At 36.5% G+C, this 19,634-nt stretch overlaps 1 protein-coding gene across 2 annotated transcripts in view; it reads left to right on the forward strand.

Moving 5' to 3' along the window:
* Positions 1-19,634, forward strand: part of LOC116901574 (cadherin-12-like) — a 234,553-nt gene that overhangs the window by 127,203 nt on the left and 87,716 nt on the right. For both annotated transcript variants that reach the window (XM_032903571.1, XM_032903570.1), the window contains exon 3: positions 2,601-3,007. In XM_032903571.1, the coding sequence (XP_032759462.1) occupies positions 2,777-3,007 (231 nt within the window). In that variant the 5' untranslated portion in view covers positions 2,601-2,776. The remainder of the gene's footprint in view (positions 1-2,600; positions 3,008-19,634) is intronic.

Here is a 19,634-nt window from a genome sequence, read left to right on the forward strand (position 1 = left end):
GTAAAATCTACTATGGATTGATCTATCTATAACTACACTGGGTAATGCAAACACTGCTACGGAAAGTAGCACTGTTGCCGTACTTTATATCAGAATGTATTAAATAGGTTATAAATTAATATAGTTTTGTCTCTATTATTTTTTCTATTTATATACCTCCTGTATCTTCCTTAACTGAAGCAAAGGATTGTGTCTTCCCTACTATGAAAGCTTACTTATTGTAGTTATCCAAAGAGACTGTATTAATATGCATATTATATTTCTTTATTTGATTGTGTGTGTATGTTTTGTATGCATATTCATGAAGCATAGGACTTCTTAGTTTGGTTATATTTTATGGTCATGGATCTACACACCTGCCATACCTCCTTCAGCATAAAACTAAAGTTATTCACAGATATGCCATGAGAAGCTTCTTGAAGGGCTCTGGGTTATGAACACTTATCCTCATTCTTACCCAGTTAATGTTAATTACTAAACATTTCCCATCCCTCAAAATGCTTATTATGAAAAAAGGATACAAACTCCTTGCACTTACATGCATAATTCAACAGGACTCTATTTTTCCCTATCCGTACACCATATATAAAACATTTCCCACATATTCAATGGTTTTGGTTTAAAAAGTATAGAAAAATCTTCTTTCTTTTATAATATAAGGCTCAGCAGTAGTGTGGCCTGTCAATCATTTCCCTTGCAGAAGAACATTTTATTTAAATGAGAAAGCATAGTGAAATTTATTATTATACAATAAAGACATCTTCTTCCACAGAAATTAGAACAGTAATTAAAGATTCTCTACTTTCTACATTCAGATGTCCATAGAAGTCATTTCTTACTTTCTATTAATAATTTCCTTATTGTATTAACTGTTCTGGATAGAAACAGGTGGGAAACTTTTAAAGCTATAGTAGAAACTGTACTTTATTTAATTTATTTATTTATTATTCCTTAATTTTTTTTATAGTCCCTCTCCTGATCTGCCCACCTACATCCCATTTTTTCTTCCCTATCTCCAAGAGGATGTCCCCACCACCCCCTATCCCACCAACCTCCCTACTTCTTGGGGCCTCAAATCTCTTGAGGGTTAGGTGTATCTTCTCTCACTTAGACTAGACCAACCAGGTCTCTACTCTGCTATGTGTCAGGGACTCCATATCAGCTAGTGTTTGCTGCCTTGTTGGTGCCTTAATGGCTGAGAGATCTCAGAGGTTCTGGTTAGTTGAGACTCCTATGGGGTTGCCCTCCTCAGCTTCTTCCAGCCTTTCCCTGATTTAACCACAGGGGTCCCTGGCTTCTGTCCAAATGTTGGGTACAAGTGTCTGCTTCTGACTCTTTCAGCTGTTCTTGGGCTTCTAGGAGGGCAGCCATGCTAGGCTCCTGTCTGTAAATACACCATAGCAACAGTAACAGTGTCAGGCCTTAGAACCTCCCCTTGAGGTGTATCCCAATTTGGGCCAGTTACTGGACCACCTTCCCCTCAGTCTCTTCTCTGTTTTTGTCCCTGCAGTTCTTTTAGACAGGAGCAATTCTGGGTCAGAGTTTTTAACTGTGGGATGGTAACCCCATCTCTCCACTTGATAACCTGTGTTTCTATTGGAGGTGGATGCTACAAGTTCCCTCTCTCCACTCTTGGGCATATTTTTTTTATTTGATATATCTTCGTACTTGATGGTATGATCGTTTCAATTTTCTGACTTCAAAAGATTTTTGTTTGTTTCATTTCCATTGTCTTTCCTCAACCTTTATCTATTTGCTCTAACCAAAAAATCTTGTGAATGCTTAATGGCTATTTTCATTGATTATTTTATTTATTTACATTTCAAATGTTAGCCCCCTTACCTGTTTTCCCTCTGCAAACCCCATTATCCCTGCTTCTACGAAGGTGCTTCTACCCCCACTCACTCCAACCTTATCTCCAAGCATTTTACTATGCTGGAGCATGAAAGCTCCACCAGACCAATGCCTCTCCTCCCATTGATGCCAGATAAGGCCATCCTCTGCTACATAAGTAGCTGGAGCCATGGGTCCCTCCATGTGTACTCCTTGGTTGGTTGTTTAGTTCCTGGGAGCTCTGGTGTGTCTGGTTGGTTGATATTATTGCTCTTCCTATGTGGTTGCAAACCCCTTCAGTTCTTGAAGACCATTTTTATTAGCATTCTTTGTTATGGAAGAATATGTGCCATTGTCTGTTGCATATTAGAAGGAATAGTTATAATACTTTACATTTCTAATGCACAAGGTAGCTGTACAGAAACAATGCTGCCCATGCAGTAGGATAAACTAAAAAAGCTAGTCTACCACGACAATGAACTCTTACCTTATTAATTTCTTCCCTCTCTAGGGTAATCATTAAATATAAATATGTATTTGTTTTGTGTAAATATACATCTTTCTTCATTGTAATGAATAATTTTAAGCATGTATAAAACTTAAGGTAGTTAATTCAAACGGTGGAAGAGGATTAAGCATTCACCAAGTAATCAAGTTATAACTCTTTCCTTCTGTTTTCATAAACATCAGCAGATGTAATAATAACTTATATGAAAGTTACCTTGAGGTTTCATAAGTTTAATGTATGCTTGTTTATCCTTTTTTAGGTCTCCTTAGATGGAATGTCATAAACCAGAAACTTCCAAAGCATCAATGTGTGAATTATTGTCACTGCGCTAAAACAGAAAGCTCAGTGGTCACAGACACTTCAACCCTGGATCCCACCATTCTACATTAAGTACTGGAGTATTTATTACTCTTCTGTAGGAGAAAGCCTTTGCCAATGCTTACAAGGAACTCTTTATACCTGCTTCTCTGGATCCTGTTTGATGGAGGTCTCCTAACACCACTGCAGCCACAGCCACAACAAACTTTAGCCACAGACCCAAAAGACAATGTTATCCACCTTCTGGGGAGACGGTCCCATTTCCAACGAGTTAAACGTGGCTGGGTATGGAATCAGTTTTTTGTGCTGGAAGAGTACATGGGCTCCGAACCTCAATATGTGGGAAAGGTAATACCATGTTTCTTTTGACAACTACTTGATAGGAAGGGGGAGTAAAGATTGTGTATTTTGTACGGATGTTTTGCTCAGGAGTTGAACAAACCAGTGACTAGTCCACTGTAACTGCAATCCCCCAGACTTGGTTTCTTTCTGTTCCTAACTCTAGCCTGGGTAAGCTTTGCAATATCCCATTTTCTCTCATTGCTTCTATTTTCAAATTCCCCCGTTATTTTGATAAAATAGTTTATATTTTGGTTTCCTTTTTTGAGGACAAGAATTTAAAATGCTTAAACAACATTAAAGGTATGGACATAGTGTATCATTATTCACAGACAGTAAATAATTTCTGTGCATTTCCAGCATCAAGGGAAAATCTCCAAGCATAAATACTATAATTGGTATTCCTTCAGAATCCTGCTATGTCCCTAAAGCTTTCCTTTTAGAAAGTGGTGTACTATATAGACTTTATTTTTTAATATATTTATAGTATCTTGCTTATGCTTCAACAATAGTTCTCTAAGTTTTATTAATTCTGCGTTATTTATTTATTTATTTATTTATTTATCTATTTATTTACTGTACCCCTGTCTGAACATAAGTACCAAAGAAGGTATGCAGTGGTCAGAGAACACTTGTGATGAGTCTACTGCCTCTGTCCACTATAGATTCCAGCATCAAACACAGCTCACCCTGCCTGGCAGCATTCTTTGTTACACCCTCTGTCTTACTTGTATGGTACTTCTTTCTATTGACTTTTGTTTTGATCCAGGGACAGTTTTAGTAGAGTTTAAAAGAAAAACACCCTAAGGAAAACAAGCAATAAATCTCATCAGCTGTGTCGTTGCCTAGATGAGAAGAGTGGAGGAAAAAAAGAAAAAATAAAGATAAATCAAACATAGCAACAAAAAGTGTCACACCTTTTGAGCTGTTGACATAAAGGTGTGTCACATCAGAACAAATGGTCACCTGCCTTTAGTGAAGAGTGTGGATGCCTGGAGTATCAGAGAAAGGCTTGCTATGTTCTGAACAGCACTGGCAAGAAAAAAACAGGAAATGGAAATTAATGAATGAATCAATAAATAAAACCCAAACCAAACAAAACAAAACAAAAAACAGAAAACCTCTAATCTTCTGAGAAAAGTTGGAATATTCAGTTAAATTTTATTCACCCTAGATCTAATTATGGGGATGGAGCTAGGGAACAGAATTAGCCAGCTATCTCCCTAGCGTGTCTTACATTGTGCACACTTTCCTTCATACAGAAGGTCCTCCTTCCAGAGGGGTTGTTCATAGTCCCATGTCCAAGTGATTTTCTAGCAAAATGAAGTATTAGGCCTTCACCCCTACCAGAGATTTAGTCTCTTGGCCACTACAGTTTCCTTTAATGAAACTTGATTGAGCTGTAAAATCTCGGCCTAAGAGGAAATAACTCAAAAATTCTTTATGAGTTTGTAGAATCCATGCAAGACATTTTTTACCACAAAAGTCTAGCACTTGCATGAATATTTCTCCTTATTTTTATCTGTTACAATTTTATCAATTTCAGAATATACAGCAAATATATTTTTCTAAAAGAAACTTATTAACTTTGTGCGAATTGCTTAAAAAATTGTTAACTTGATTTTAACTTTAACTAAAATACAATTACATTGCTTTCTTTCCCAGCTCTCCAACTTGTCCTTCATTTCATCTCAAGTTTGTAGGTTCTTTCTCATTGGTTATTATTACTTTTTAAAAAGATTTATTTATTTATTTTATGTATGTGAGTACACTCTTGCTCTCTTGAGACAGACCAGAGGAGGTCATCTGATTTCATTAAAGATGGTTGCGAGCCACCATGTGGTTACTGGGAATTGAACTCAGGACCTCTGGAAGAGCAGTCTGGGCTCTTAACTGCTGTACCATCTCTCCAACCCCTCACTGGTTTTATTATACACACAAACACACACATACAAATAAACACACACATGCCTATAAATCCAGAAATATATTATTTCAATCTGCTGATAGTAAGTCATGAAACTAGTTTAAAATAAAGCTACAAACAGAAGTTGCAAGTAAGGAAACAGAGCAATTCGGAGCTAAGTATACAAATCATGGTAGTTGATCATTATTTATGCTTTAAGCATTATGAAAACCCAGAAGCTGAGCAGACCATAAAAGATAGATGAATCAGGTGGTAGACATTGAAAACCAAAGAGTCCAATGCAGAACAAGTTACTGTCAGTGCTTACATGAGCACTGACAACACAAACTCTCTCATACACTTTTGAAGAAATAGCTCTCAAATGTGCTACCCTGAAGGTAGTGCATACAGTTTCTGCTTCTCTAATCCCTCAATGTTATCATATAAGCCTATCAATTATATGTATATATGTGTGTGTGTATATATACATATACATACACATATATATGTACATACATATATATACATACACATATACATACATATATATATGTATGTGTATATGTATATATATGATGTGGATGTGGATGTATAAGTATATATGTAGTTTATTTTTTCATTTAGCACACTTAGCAAACCAGAGTAATGACAGAGGAGTACATCTTTCCAATTCTATTCCACATATATCAACTACTATAGCTCTGTATATGTTTTTTGGCATCTCCTGAAATTTCCATCGCAGTCTTTGTTTGTGACTAAGTCAGATATATAGCCTTTAATTATGAGAACTGTAGGCAATAAAGTAAAATTTTTTAAACAAATTGTATGTTCTCCATATACAGTTTCACTCCCCTTCCAATGAATGCAAATGATATGGATTTAGGGATGTAGTTTTGAAAAGAATTCTTTAACATTTTAGAATTTTTATCTTTGGAATTTTGTGACAGTGTGTAATTAATCTGACTAAAGGATAAATTATTTAAAAATAGAATTAAAAAGAGTAGGCTCAATATCTAATCTATGGCATCTAAATATTACCATTTTCTATTCGTATGTGACCTCACATTGGTACTAGGTACACATGGTTTTCATGCCAAGATGCATTTCCAGCATAATGAAACAGTAGTTGCCAATATTTCTTTTTCATAAGAAAACCAATTTAAAATGTGGTACATTTACACAATGGAGTACTACTCAACTATTAAAAACAGTGACTTCATGAAATTCATAGGCAATTTGGACGGAACTAGAAAGTATCATCCTGAGTGAGGTAACCCAATCATAGAAAAACACACATGGTATGCACTCACTGATAAGTGGATATTAATCCAAAAGTTCAAATTACCCAAGATACAATCCACAGGCCACATGAAGCTCAAGAAGAGGGACGACCAAAGTTCAGATGCTTCAGTCCTTCTTAGAAGGGGCAACAAAAACATTCATGGGAGGAGATATTAAGACAAAGTTTGGAGCAGAGACTGAAGGAATGGCCATTCAGACCCTGCCCCACCTGGGTATTCAGTCCAAATACATACAGTCACCAAACCCAGACAATATTGATGAAACCAAGGAGTGCATGCTGACAGGAGCCTGATATAGCTGTCTCCTGAGAGGCTCTCCAGAGCATGACAAATACAGAGGCTGATGCTTGCAGCCAAACATTGACCTGAGAAAGGGGTCCCCATTGGAGGTGTTAGAGAAAGGATTGATTGTTGAGGATAGAATGTTTCATTCCTTCTTTAAAAGGGGAACAAGAATACCCATAAGAGGGAATAGGGAGGCAAAGTTTAGAACACAGGCAGAAGGAACACCCATTCAGAGCCTGCCCCACATGTGGCCTATACATATACAGCCACCAAACTAGATAAGATGGATGAAGCAAAGAAGTGCAGGCTGACAGGAACCAGATGTAGATCTCTCCTAAGGGGCACAGCCAGAATATGGCAAATACATAGGCGAATGCCAGCAGCAAACCACTGAACTGAGAACGGGACCCTCGTTGAAGGAATCAGAGAAAGGACTGAAAGAGCTTGAAGGGGCTCGAGACCCCATATGAACAACAATGCCAACCAACCAGAGCTTCCAGGGACTAAGCCACTACTCAAAGACTATACATGGACTGACCCTGGGCTCCAACCTCATAGGTAGCAATGAATAGCCTAGTAAGAGCACCAGTGGAAGTGGAAGCCCTTGGTCCTGCTAAGACTGAACTCCCAGTGAACGTGATTGTTGGGGGGTGTGCGGTAGTGAGGGGAGGATGGGGAGGGGAACACTCATATAGAAGGGGAGGGGGAAGGGCTAGTGGCATGTTGGTCTGAAACCAGGAAAGGAATAACAATCAAAAATGCAAATAAGAAACTCCCAAGTTAATAAAGATTGACAAAAAAAAAAAAAAAAAAAAAAAAAAAAAAAAAAAGAAAGAAAGAAAATTAAAAAAGAAAATGCAAAAAAGCAAAAGCAGTCTAAAACAGGGCTGGAAATTTCTTTATTGAAATTTTTTTATTTACATTTCAAATGTTATCCCCTTTTCCTGATTCCCCTCCAGAAACCCACTATCTCCCTCTGCTTCTATGAGGGTGCCCCCCCACCTACTACCTCCCACTTCCCTGCCCTGACATTCCCCTACACTGGGTCATAGAGCCCTCATGGGACCAAGGGCCTTTCCTTCCATTGATAGGGCTGGGAATTTCTTAACATATAATTTTTATGCATATACATGTACCATTGTATATAAATATATATCAAATATACATTGTTACTTGCATAGTGAAATTAAAGACCAATTTTTCTATGCTATGATCTTTATGTAACATGGGACTTAAACTGAGAATGCAACAACAGAGCTCATGTATATATTAATATTATATATTAGCTGAATTTCATTTAGATGGGCTGAAAAACATGGCTTGGACATATATAGCAATCATGTATCTTCCAATAATACTTAGACATACTTATTTACATACATATGGAACACAAGACAGAGTTGATTTACAACTGAAAAGGGCTTACAAGTCACCTAGAGGTTCTTCCAGCAATGCTACTTCTTAACAGTATCATCCACTGTGTCCAAATTTATTGCTGTTACAGCTAAAGGGTATAAAAATACAGTCGAATGTTACTAATTAATAATTTGAAATCCCACAGATTAATAGTTATTATCAAGTTACTACCTTCACTCTATAACTGGTTTGTTTCCAGGTAACAATAAACAAAACATGTAGAGAGCACAACATTTTATTATAACAGTTTTTCTTGACTTTGTATATAACATGAAGCCAGTAGTAAGAGTTTCCATCCCATGTGTTTATCTTAAAAATAAAGATCTGGAGCAGTCAAAATAGAATCTATTAGACTGAGCAATGAGGAAAGGGGCTATAGATTCAGAAGAGAAACAGGTCTTTCCTTAGTGCTCTCAGTCTATTTTCATAAAGGAATGAAGGCTTGCTCTTTTCTTTCTAAATCATGTCAATAGAAGGATGTATTTCTTTGTGTGTCATATTCTTGGTTCTAGCACAGTCAGAAAAGAATTGGGTATGCATTTTTCTCTGTACGGTCTGGTCATTTATCTATTACTCTTAAACCCTTTTGACTGGACTCGGTAGAAGCCTGTGTCTTTTGGCAATCCATTCCTGGTGGTTTTTGTTCAAAAGTTTAGCAGATTCTGCAGCTGCCTCCGTGTTTGTTTTGCTTTGCTTTTCTATTTCCTGACTGCCTGAAATAAATTTTCATATATTAAAAAAAAAAGAATTGAAGGAGCCAAAGGGCCATGCAAGTCGATAAGAGCAACAATACTAACCATCCGGAGCTCCCAGGCACTAAAACCTCCCAGAGACTAAAGCACCATCCAAATATTATACATGAACTGACCAATAGCTCCCGCTGCACATGTAGCAGAGGATGGCCTTGTTGGACATCAACAGGAGGAGAAACCCTTGGTTCTGCCAAGGCTCGACTCCCCTAGTGTAGGGAAATGTAAGGACCAAGAGGCAGGAAGGGGTAGGTGGATGGGTGGGGGAACACCCTCATAAAAAGGGGGGAGGGTATAGGATAAAGGGTTTATGGACAGGAAACCTAAAAGGGATTAACATTTGAAATGTATATTAATTTTAAAAATCCAATAAAGAAGGGAAAAAAGAACGCTAATTAAATTTTAAATAGCTCTATGTTGATGCTTCTGGATTTGGGAATAGAAGTATGACAACACAGAGAATATTTCAAGACATTGTATGCATGTTTGTAAACAGACAAATGCATTTACATTCCTTCTCTTTCTAAAAACAGCTTTGAGATTGCTTTTAAAAGATTACATAGTACAAAAAATATAGAACTGAAGACTAAGCAAAATAGAAAGCTGAGAAATACCAAGCAGAGAGGTCAAATGAATCCTATCAATGAGCCTCAAATTTGAGATTTTGTTTCTCTTTAAAAAACATTAAAAAAATATAATCATCAAATATCTTCTATTGGAAATCACTTCTTAGGGGAGATAATGAGTTTAATTTATCTATACCACAAAATGGCCCCCATGCAATCTAGTCAAGTGAAAAGCTGGCATCATTTACATGCCATTATAAAAGCATTGATGACTTTAGATTTTAATGTTGGCAGATACTAAAGTTGGCACCTATTCAAGGACAATCACATTATGGCATTGCTTGTGATGAATATTAGTGTATCTCCCTTTGAAGAAAGTGGAGGAATATCTAATAAAAATGACAGTGCTTTCCTCAAAATAAGGTTTTGATTTATTAAAATACTCAGATCATTTTTTGTAATTTAATATGTATTTTAACTGAAAATATAGTCTGGGGATTTATCAATGAAAGCACAAGGTAAAAGAAAGGAAAGTAATGAAATCAAGAAAATATGAGCATATGCACATTAACCCAAAATTACTTGGATTTGCACAAGGAGAAGTAACTGCTTGCCTATAAAACTGTTGTGACAGAGCCTTGGCGTATGCATCTAGAAAATACTGCTCATTTATTCTTACAGAAATTACTGACTTGTCATTTTAACAACTGGATGGACTATAACTAGCAGTATTTCTCCAAATTTTATTTTCTAAAAGAAATATATAAAATTAAATCACATGTACACAATGATTTCAGATCCATCGCCTTTTCCTAAAAAGATGTCGATGCAGAATGCATTATCGCTTGAGACAGTGTTAAGCCATGTGAGGATAAATGAAAATTTGAAGGTCCCCTGGTTGCAATTATAATAGGTAAATTTATTAAATGCTTCCTTTGGGCACTGTTTTAATTGCTTTACATAGATAAACTTGCATAACCTTCAAAATAGAATTATGAAGATTTTTATTAGTATCTGCATTTTAAACATAAGAAAACCAAGTCTTAAAGAATGAAGTTATGTTAACAGACAGTGAATTATAAAATTTATGTACTAAGTAAAATAATCAAGTTTCATTGTAGTAGAAAATATTTTTTCTCAAGTGCTAAAATTTTAATAATTTTCTGTCTTAGTACAATGGACAGATTTTTTTGACGTTGTTTTGATACTGAAAAGGATAGAATTTGATACAGAACTTTCAGGAATCAAGAAAGACTTCACAGATGTTAAAGATGAGTCTTGAGAATTTATTTACTCAATTTTTTCCAAGGGTAGAATATGAGAAGCTTTTTTAAGACCTGAACCTTCAAAGATCATGTTGATCTTAGAAATCCATATTTTAGTGCTCTCAGAATGTAAACCTAATTTTTTAAAGTATGAAGACACAGATGATAATAATGTTTAATTTTTATATATAAGTAAGCAGTAGGATCAGCATAAATAAAGTGTCATTTAAACTTATGATTTAACATGTATTAGGTCATACATGTACCTAATATGACACAGCTATCCTACATACAAGAACAGATGTATTAGCCTTTGCTCCAGAACCTTATGTAAATTACTGGGTAAAATGTAGACTTTCCTGTTAAGGACAAGGACTGAAGAAGATGCAAAAAATAGTATCCTTCCACACTATTGATGAGATTCCAAACTGAAAAAGCCCTTGTATATGTCACTAAGAATAACTCCCTAAAAGCTAAAAATAGAGCTACCATATTACCTAGTTACAATACTCCTTGACATGCATCCCAAAGACCAATGCTCTACTGCAAAGACACTTGTTAAGCCGCGTTAATTTCCACTTAGCTGGAAAATGGGATCAACTTTCAACTCATGAATAGGTAGTGAAAATGGGGTATGTATTCACAATGGAATTACATTAAGAGCAATGAAAATGAAATTTATACATAGATAGACCTCAAAATTATTATATAAAGTAAGTTCAACCAGACTCAGACAGAAACACAAACACTGCTTTCTTATTATGTACCATAGTTCTAAATCTTTATATGGGGATGTATATAACCTGGAGTGACCACAGAACATGGGCAGGTAAAAATGAACTATGTGTGGATGGGGGCACAAGGATCTAGAGACAGGGACCAGTAGGTCATATGTACTATGGATGGTGGGAAGGGCCAATACAACAGGAGTGGAGGCACTTAAAGCAGAAAGAGGATAATACAAAGGAATAGGAAGAGTTAAATTACTATAAACATTTTTGACAAAAAGCAGTAGGAAAACATCATCTCATGTTTATTAAAATATTTATGTTGCATGTACAATTATATGTAAATAGTTATATAAACTTATTTTAATGGAATTATGAAACGAGGTCCAATGCTCTTTGAAGAACAAAAACCCCAGTGATAAACAAAAGAAACTCCCTTGAGTTATTCATCAGAGGAATCAAAGAGACCCCCAAAACAATGTAGGTTATTTCTGCTGCTGCTACTGCTTCTCTGAGCTTGAAGGTAGGAACTTACTGCCTACAACACCACACTTGACAGACACAAGACTTGTAGGAATTGAGCTGAACCTAATCTGGAAGAGTCCTCTATGAAAATTAGTTCTCATTGTATACAAGATGCTATGAAAGCTGCCAAAGAAAGAAAGCACGCCATAATTCTATTAAGATACAAAGCCTGTGAACCACAGCAATGACCAGAACCACAAGGTATCTCCAATAGCACTGTCAGGCACTTCTATCTTGGGGATAACCAACATCAGTCTTATAGGACTAAAGCACTTCCCAAAGGAGCGAATTAATATCTGGTACTTTAAACCTAGAAAACAGACTACTTATTGCTGGAAATATCATGAACATTAAAGAATAGCCTACTGTTATTTTCCTAACCCTGTATAATTTCTAATTAATTTATATTATCTAAATTCTAATCCTATATATTTATACCTAAAGATAAATGCAGCCTCTTTTAAACGAAGTTTCTTTTTTGCAGCAAGTAGATACTATTACAGAAACTTAAAATTAATAAATTTTAAGAGAAAATGACAATGCTTTATTCAAATTCAGTGGGTTCATCTGTAAGGCAATCCATATAACCAAGACTTAGGGAGCATAACAAATCTAAAGATTAAAAAATATGGAAAGAGCAGAGTATCGGGAAATCTGCTTTGAGATAGCTTGTTTTACCCATTTCCAGGGCCTTTGTATATTACATCTCTAAATAATGTTGTCTAGACAAAACCCATAAAATTACACCAATGACATGTAAACAATACCTGGAGAAAATTCATAAAGTCCCATCCTTGGATGAAGAGGCAAATAACTCATTGGCTCCTTGAGAGATGGAGAATTATTCTTCCATAAACTGTTCAATCCCAGACAGTTATCCTTAAAACATATATATAAACAACACTACATGTAATAACAGGAGGGGTATATAACAGTTGATCATAATGCAATGCTATGTGCTTGATCCAAAAACCATAATTTTTTTGTAGTAAAACACTTGTGGATATCTCTAAACTTCCATCTACTGAAAAAAAATTATGGTGAGGTTGTGATGAGGGCTGCAAGATGAACTGATCTGTGGGAATCAAGATATAAACTTAGTGCACACTCCAAAGCACACTTTGTGCAGGACAACCTCTCCTGGATTAAGTGTTAGTTATCTCTCTTTATAGCAAAATTGAGGCCATCACAGAAAACCACAACTGGAAACAATGTAGAGATAACAGCCCCATCAGATAAAATTATATTACAGCTATTACATGTATGAATAAGGATCATAGAGGAAGAGTAGAATGTAAGGAAAGAATATCTTCATACCTGTTATAGGACAGTTTCTCCTAGTTATGCCTGTGCAAACAAGACTGGGATGCAAATACTGATGGGAATGCTACTGTGCAAAGGCAAAGTTTTCGCTTAGTCCTACCTCTAGACAAAGAATAGTAACTTGCAGGAAAAGGTAAATTAGCCTCTTCTAGTAATGATCCCACTTATAAGTTACTTAATGAAAAATGGTCAAATCTAAAACTGCATATACACAGGCACCAAAAAAGATTTACACGTGTTGTTGTAAAAATATATAAAAATAAAAAAGTATGGTTGTCTTTTACCCCGCTGGGTCTACACCTTGGTGCCCCAAGAAATCTGCTAGATATCTTGGTGGAAACACATCCCAACTTCGCGGCGGCCCAGACCAGTCACCCCACACTCCATTACATTACTTAAATCTACATATTAAAGAACACACAACACAATAATCTTTGACTCAATTGGTAAGATATAATTGCCCACTTAAACATACAAAGCCCAGTACCATCCATCCCTTAGGAACATTAATAACAACCTGTAAATACACAGAGCAGAATCTTAACATCACCTGCCATGGCTTCTCCCCTCTCTCCGTCTCCTCTGTCCTGTCTCTTCCTCCTTCCCCTAGTCTCCTCCTCTTCCTTCAAACTTCTCTCCCGCCCATCCTTCCTTCTCCTCCAATGACAGGCCTCCTTCTATCCTGTACTTGCCCCTCACCTGTACTTTACAAATTCAATGGAGAGGTGGTTCTGGTGAAGTCACCTGAGTTCTGAGTCCTTGACTAGGCAGCTGTCCTTGGGGCAGTGGAATTAGCATCAAAATATAGTAACTTCAGGGCAAACCACAACATACACACACAAAGCACAGGCATATCACATGCATATGCACATGCACACTCATTTACCTGCATGCCCACAGGCATGCATGGTGAGTACATCCCATATGTCATTGTATTTGTCAGACAATATCACAAAGTATTATTTTGGCTGAGATATCTCATTATTCTCTAATGCCACTAGAGATTTCAATGACGTAGAAGTCTTTCAACCATTTGCTACCTTTATGTCACATCCTATACACGGGTAAGTTATTAAAAGTATAGAATATATACTACTTTTATTCTCAATGTCCAATCAGCAAAACATTATCCTGTATGAGCTATCACATTGTCTAATAAAGGAAAATATGATCAAAATGCCTGTAAACTATATTATCATAAATAAGGATGGAATTAATACACTCAGAAGAGAGAATAGTAGTTTCACTCTGTTGGTCTTGCAATCCAGAAACGAACTTCTAATTTAGTTATTTTCCCACAGTACTAAAACAAGCATCTTCTATATAAATAGCTTAGGCCAGGTACCAAGGGATATGCTAATTTTCTAGCAATATAATCACATCTGGTACAGTTGCTACAATTGGAGTCACCACCTGATTAAGTTTATGATAATCCATTGTCATTATCCAAAACCCATCTGTCTTCTCCACAGGCCAAGAAGGAAAGTTGAATGGGAATTTGATCTCCAGCCTCATGTCTTTCAAGTCCTTGTTGATAGCATTAATCATTGTAAGCCCTGTAGGAATTCAGTCATACTAATGGTTTGCACTTGACCTTTCTCACCATAGTAGCACTTGCTCTGCGAATCAAGCAAGCCATTTGGAGATTTTACTAGCCTCCAGGGTTATTTATTTCAATGGTAAATTTTAGATTGGAGAAATGACTAAATTATGAAGGGGTGGGAACAATAGGCACAGCCATGAAATAGTCAAGTTAAACTCCATTTGTCACTGAAGTTCTGTGCTCCTTAGAGAACAGAGTAGCAATTTGGCTCTTTTATAGTTTGTGTACCTTCATACCATTTTTCTGTCATTCAAATGGAGGATGACTTTCCGTTGGTGATGGTAGTGTACAGTTATAGTACTAAAGGACTACAGATCACTTTGGAGAAATTTGGGAACGACTAAGAGTATAAAAATATAGATGTACAATGTTGTACTTCTTCAAACAGTCCCAGACACGATTTCATCCAAGAGGTTTGGAGACTAAAAGGGTGCCAAGTGCAGCAAAATTATGATATTGGTGGTTCCATATTTTAAGCCTTGGGTTGTTTTGGGGTTTTTGTTGCTGTTTTGTTTTTTGTTTGTTTATTTTTCACTTCACATACAAATATCTTAGCTATATGGATCAAATAAGCAATTAATGGCATTTATTTTAGTATTGGTGAATTTTAATATGAGCATTATATGTTGGTTTCTTCTGCCTTGTTCTTAGGAAGAGAGTGGTCAGATAGACAAGATTCCTAAGGTCCGACTGTCATAACATCCCCATTGTTCTTCCTATTAGTAACCTTTAGAGTGACGAGTTAAACCATGTTTTTACTTTGAGAATATTTCATTTTGCCCTGTCATTTAAAGGTCCAATTAGTCATAACACATTCAAGTTTCCTAATCCAATGACAGTCTAAAGTTGTACTTTATAGAAAAGTGATCAATTGGATGTTGGATTTCCTCTGCAGAATATGTTTTTCACGATGATGGCAAAGGAGTTTTCTGTGTCCCGCCATAGATGGGTAAAAAGAAAATATAAAAATTTTCCTGTAAATTATACTTTCCTTAAACATTTCAATACATTTTTACCCAATAAAACAAGGGAGGTCAGCGTATTATATTCATTTTAATTGGTTAATGTTGTGTTCCCTGTTTGGGTTAATGAAGGAGAGGAAAGGCCAAAACTCAAACTTTACTACCTTCAGTATTAAATTCAGATTTTCTGGTAACTGTCCCCATGCTAGTAGATTCATTTCATCATCTTTATTTTCATTTCCCCACTATTCTATACTCATAGTATCTTAATATGACCATGTGTGTTCTCCAGATTTTTATCTATATAAGTGGAAAAAATAAAATGCTTCTTTGGATGCCTCCTCATGAATGGCATACTGCTCCTCACATTCAGAGGGGAACTGGGTCATAACTCCACTAACAGAACTAGACTCAAAGAAGTAGTGAGGCGGAAACTCAGCAACCGTGCGAATAAACTGCTGCAGGGGAGGCCATTACGTTTTCCTTAGGCAATGCAGGTTAATTTCTTCATGTGAAGTACAGAGGCTGGTTCTACTGGGAAAGAAGCCTCCTCGGACTTTAGGAACTCAATGTTCTCAGATTCACTAGGTCTCCCCACTCTGACACTGTTAGTCCCACTTCTCCCCAGGCATAGCTCTTCTCTATAGGAAAGCACTGTCACACTCAATTTGCATTTCGGTTTAACCATTAAGGATTCCATTAGGGTTGTGGCAGTTTGTTTTTCTTATTTGGATCTTCTTTTTTTTTTTTTTTTTTTTTAATTTTCAGCATCCTCTTTTTTATACATATAGGAAATAATGAGGAATATTTTCAAAGGAAAGAGAATTGCAGGCCATAGATGACTGTTGAGCTAGAAACTGATTTCCTCCGTGCATCATATTTTTTCCTTTGCTTTACATTGTGACTTTAAAATCAATCAGTTTTACTATAATTACTAGTTTAAGAAATGTGATTTAGAGAGATTATAGAGATGGCTGTCTAGACCCTGGCCTTTGAAACCTGATTAAGATTGTCCTGATGCTGCTGCCACTTTACCCTGTCTACAAACTCTGAGTGCTTGTTAGGATGTGAATCAGACAAAACAGATGCTTAAATGTAACAACAGCAGAAAAGTATTTTCAGCGACTCAGACACAACTCAGAATCTTAGCCTCAATTCTGTTTCTCTAGAAACTTTTTTATAACAACACCTGGGGAGCCTGAATACTTCACAAAATGAGAGTGAATAATGTGTGTGTGTGTGTGTGTGTCTGTGTGTCTGTGTGTGTGTTTGTGTGTGTGTGTATCTGTGTGTGTGTGTGTATCTGTGTGGGGGGGTGCAAAAATAAAACACATAGTTTAAAAACCCTGAAAATATCATCTCTGGTGCCATATATTCTTTCTTATCCTTACTTGGGAACAATCAACTTGTTTTATTAGTTATTCCAATAGATTAGAAATGGCCAAGCCACATGACTAGGGATAATTTCTTTAACTTAATCACATATTTGTCCTAGTTCCACTAAAACACAAAAGTCTTAGAAACATGCAAAATACTATCAGAGGAAACAATGTATTGGGAACAATATACTTGACACAAATATACTAAGAAGGACACGTTGTATGAAAGGACAAGATGGTTTATTAATCTACTAGAAAAAATGAAGATTTACTCATCACACTTAAAGAAATTTATACTGGCGAATGAGCTCTACCTTTTGGGTCTCATAGTTTTAATTCTAAAATAATTTAAGAACAAAATGAAATGGAAGCTCCAGACCAATTTTTTTTTTTAGTTTTAAAGACCATCCCCCTACTGAACATGGCGTTACACATTTTAATGTTTGTGCTCAGGAAGCAGAGGAAGTTACATCTCTGTGTTCAAAGCCTATGAAGTTTACATAGTGAGACACTATCTCAAAATAAATTTAAAAGTAAACAAGCACAACAATTTTAGAAACTAAACAAGAGTAAGAAGTAACAAAGAGGAAAAAAAACCCAAGGGGGGCATTAGAGAAAAACAAAAATTCCCAAAGAGTCAAGTCAGCATGAAGATGAGGCAGGTGATGTGCACCATGCCACATGGTGGGTAGGAGAGCCTTAGGAAAGAATAACAAAGTTTAGAATGTTAGTGAAAAAATAGAAACATAAAATGGAAACATTACACTTTTCTAAATATGTAATCCAGGAAGGTAGGCAGACTTATGAAGCCATAAGAATGTGACCCTGTAAACTATTGTCTCAGAGAGGAAGAACTCTGGGAAGGAAAAGGACACTATCTCCTTCCAGGCTAATTAGTACTCTTGTCTCTTTAACAGGGCTTAGGAGGAATCTACCTTCCCGGAGTGTCGTCATGCCTTTGTAGGGTAGCCCTATATCTAGGTTTTTGACCTGTCCAAGGGAATGTTAAGTTTCAACACGGGATAGTAGTTTTCATTCTATTGAGTGAGGGAAAAGGTTTTCCTTTCTTAAGCCTTTACTGAAACTGTGACGAAGGCGACCTTTTAAAAAGATTTAATTTGAAAAATTCAGCTTCAACATAAGGTTTTTCTTATGTATCAGAAGCTAAGAAAACAGGAAGCAAAAGACCATGAGTTTCTTCACTCCTTATGGACTGTTTAGGTGGTGTGACGGAGACTAAAAGGTAATAACATGGAGAAGTTCATCCGTAAACAATGGTCCAGTGAACACTGTTTCCATGAGCTGCTGTAGTGCTTACAATGTCTAACATGGTGACAGAGAGGAATTTTGTTTATTTGAATTTTGGTATATTTGGTTTTTGTTGTTGGTGGTAGTAGTAGATTTTTGGCTGATAATTTCAAAAGTGCAAAATCTGTCATAGTAGGAAAATCACATGGTATAGCAGCAGTTAAAGCAGCCTGAATGTGTGGTAGAAGACATTCACGCATGGATAAGCAGGGAACAGAGAACACAAGCTGGAATGGTCATGCCAAGGAGTGAGGTGGGATGTGGCTAAAGCCTTTGTTGGCTTTTTAATAGTGGCTTACTTCTACCTACCAAGTGCCACTTCCTAAGTTTTCACAGTCTACAAAATAACAACACCAACGGGGGAATAACTTTTGAAAACGTGAGTTTGGAAGAGACAATTCAGATGAAAATTATAGTGACCATCGATAAAAAAATTATTCATGAAACTTCTAAGCTTTGGGTTTATAAAGTGCGTTCCATCATGCCTAAATAACCACGGTAATCATTAAAGGAGTCTGTAAGTTCTAATGAAGAACTTACATAGGAAGTTGTCACATGCAGAAAGTCAGGACAGTGGAGATAGAGGCTCAATAGGATGATTACAACTGTTTAACTAAGCTTCATATCGGTTAAAAAAAAACAGATGAACATTAGCCTATGGTAGTACAAATAACTTATTAAAATAGCTTGAATTTTTTAAAATTCTTATTTAAATGAACAGTTAATAATTGAAAGACTGTTGTAGGTCTGAAATGAGCGCAAAAGCAAGGAAAATTAAATAAGAAATTACATTCATTGGTGGTTTAGTCCCTGGGACCTCTGAGGAGTCTGCTTGGTTCGTATTGTTCTTCCTATGGGATTGCAAACCCCTTCAACTCCCAGTCCTTCCCCTAACTTCTCCACTGGGGTCCCCATTCTCAGTCTGATGTTTGGCTGCCAGTATACATCTCTGTGTTGGTCAGGTTTGGGTAAAGCCTCTCAGTGGACATCTCCTGTCAGCAAGTGCTCCTTGGCATCAGGGATAGTGTCTGGCTTTGGTGTTTGTAGATGGGATGGATCACTAGATGGGGCAGTCTCTGGACTGAATGACTTTTCCTTCAGTCCCTGCTCTGATTAGGTATCAATGGGATGGGAGGCCCTTGATTCTGTGGAGGCTCAATGTCCCAGTGCAGGGGAATGCTAGGCTCAATGAAACAGGAGTGAGTGCGTGGGTGAAGGAATTTCCTCGTACAAATGGGGAAAGGAAGATGGGATAGGGGGTTTGCAGAGGGGAAACTGGGAAGGGGGGAACATTTGAAATTTAAATAAATAAAATAACCA

The sequence above is a fragment of the Rattus rattus genome, chromosome 5 (genome assembly GCF_011064425.1).
Source record: "Rattus rattus isolate New Zealand chromosome 5, Rrattus_CSIRO_v1, whole genome shotgun sequence".
NCBI lineage: Eukaryota > Metazoa > Chordata > Mammalia > Rodentia > Muridae > Rattus > Rattus rattus.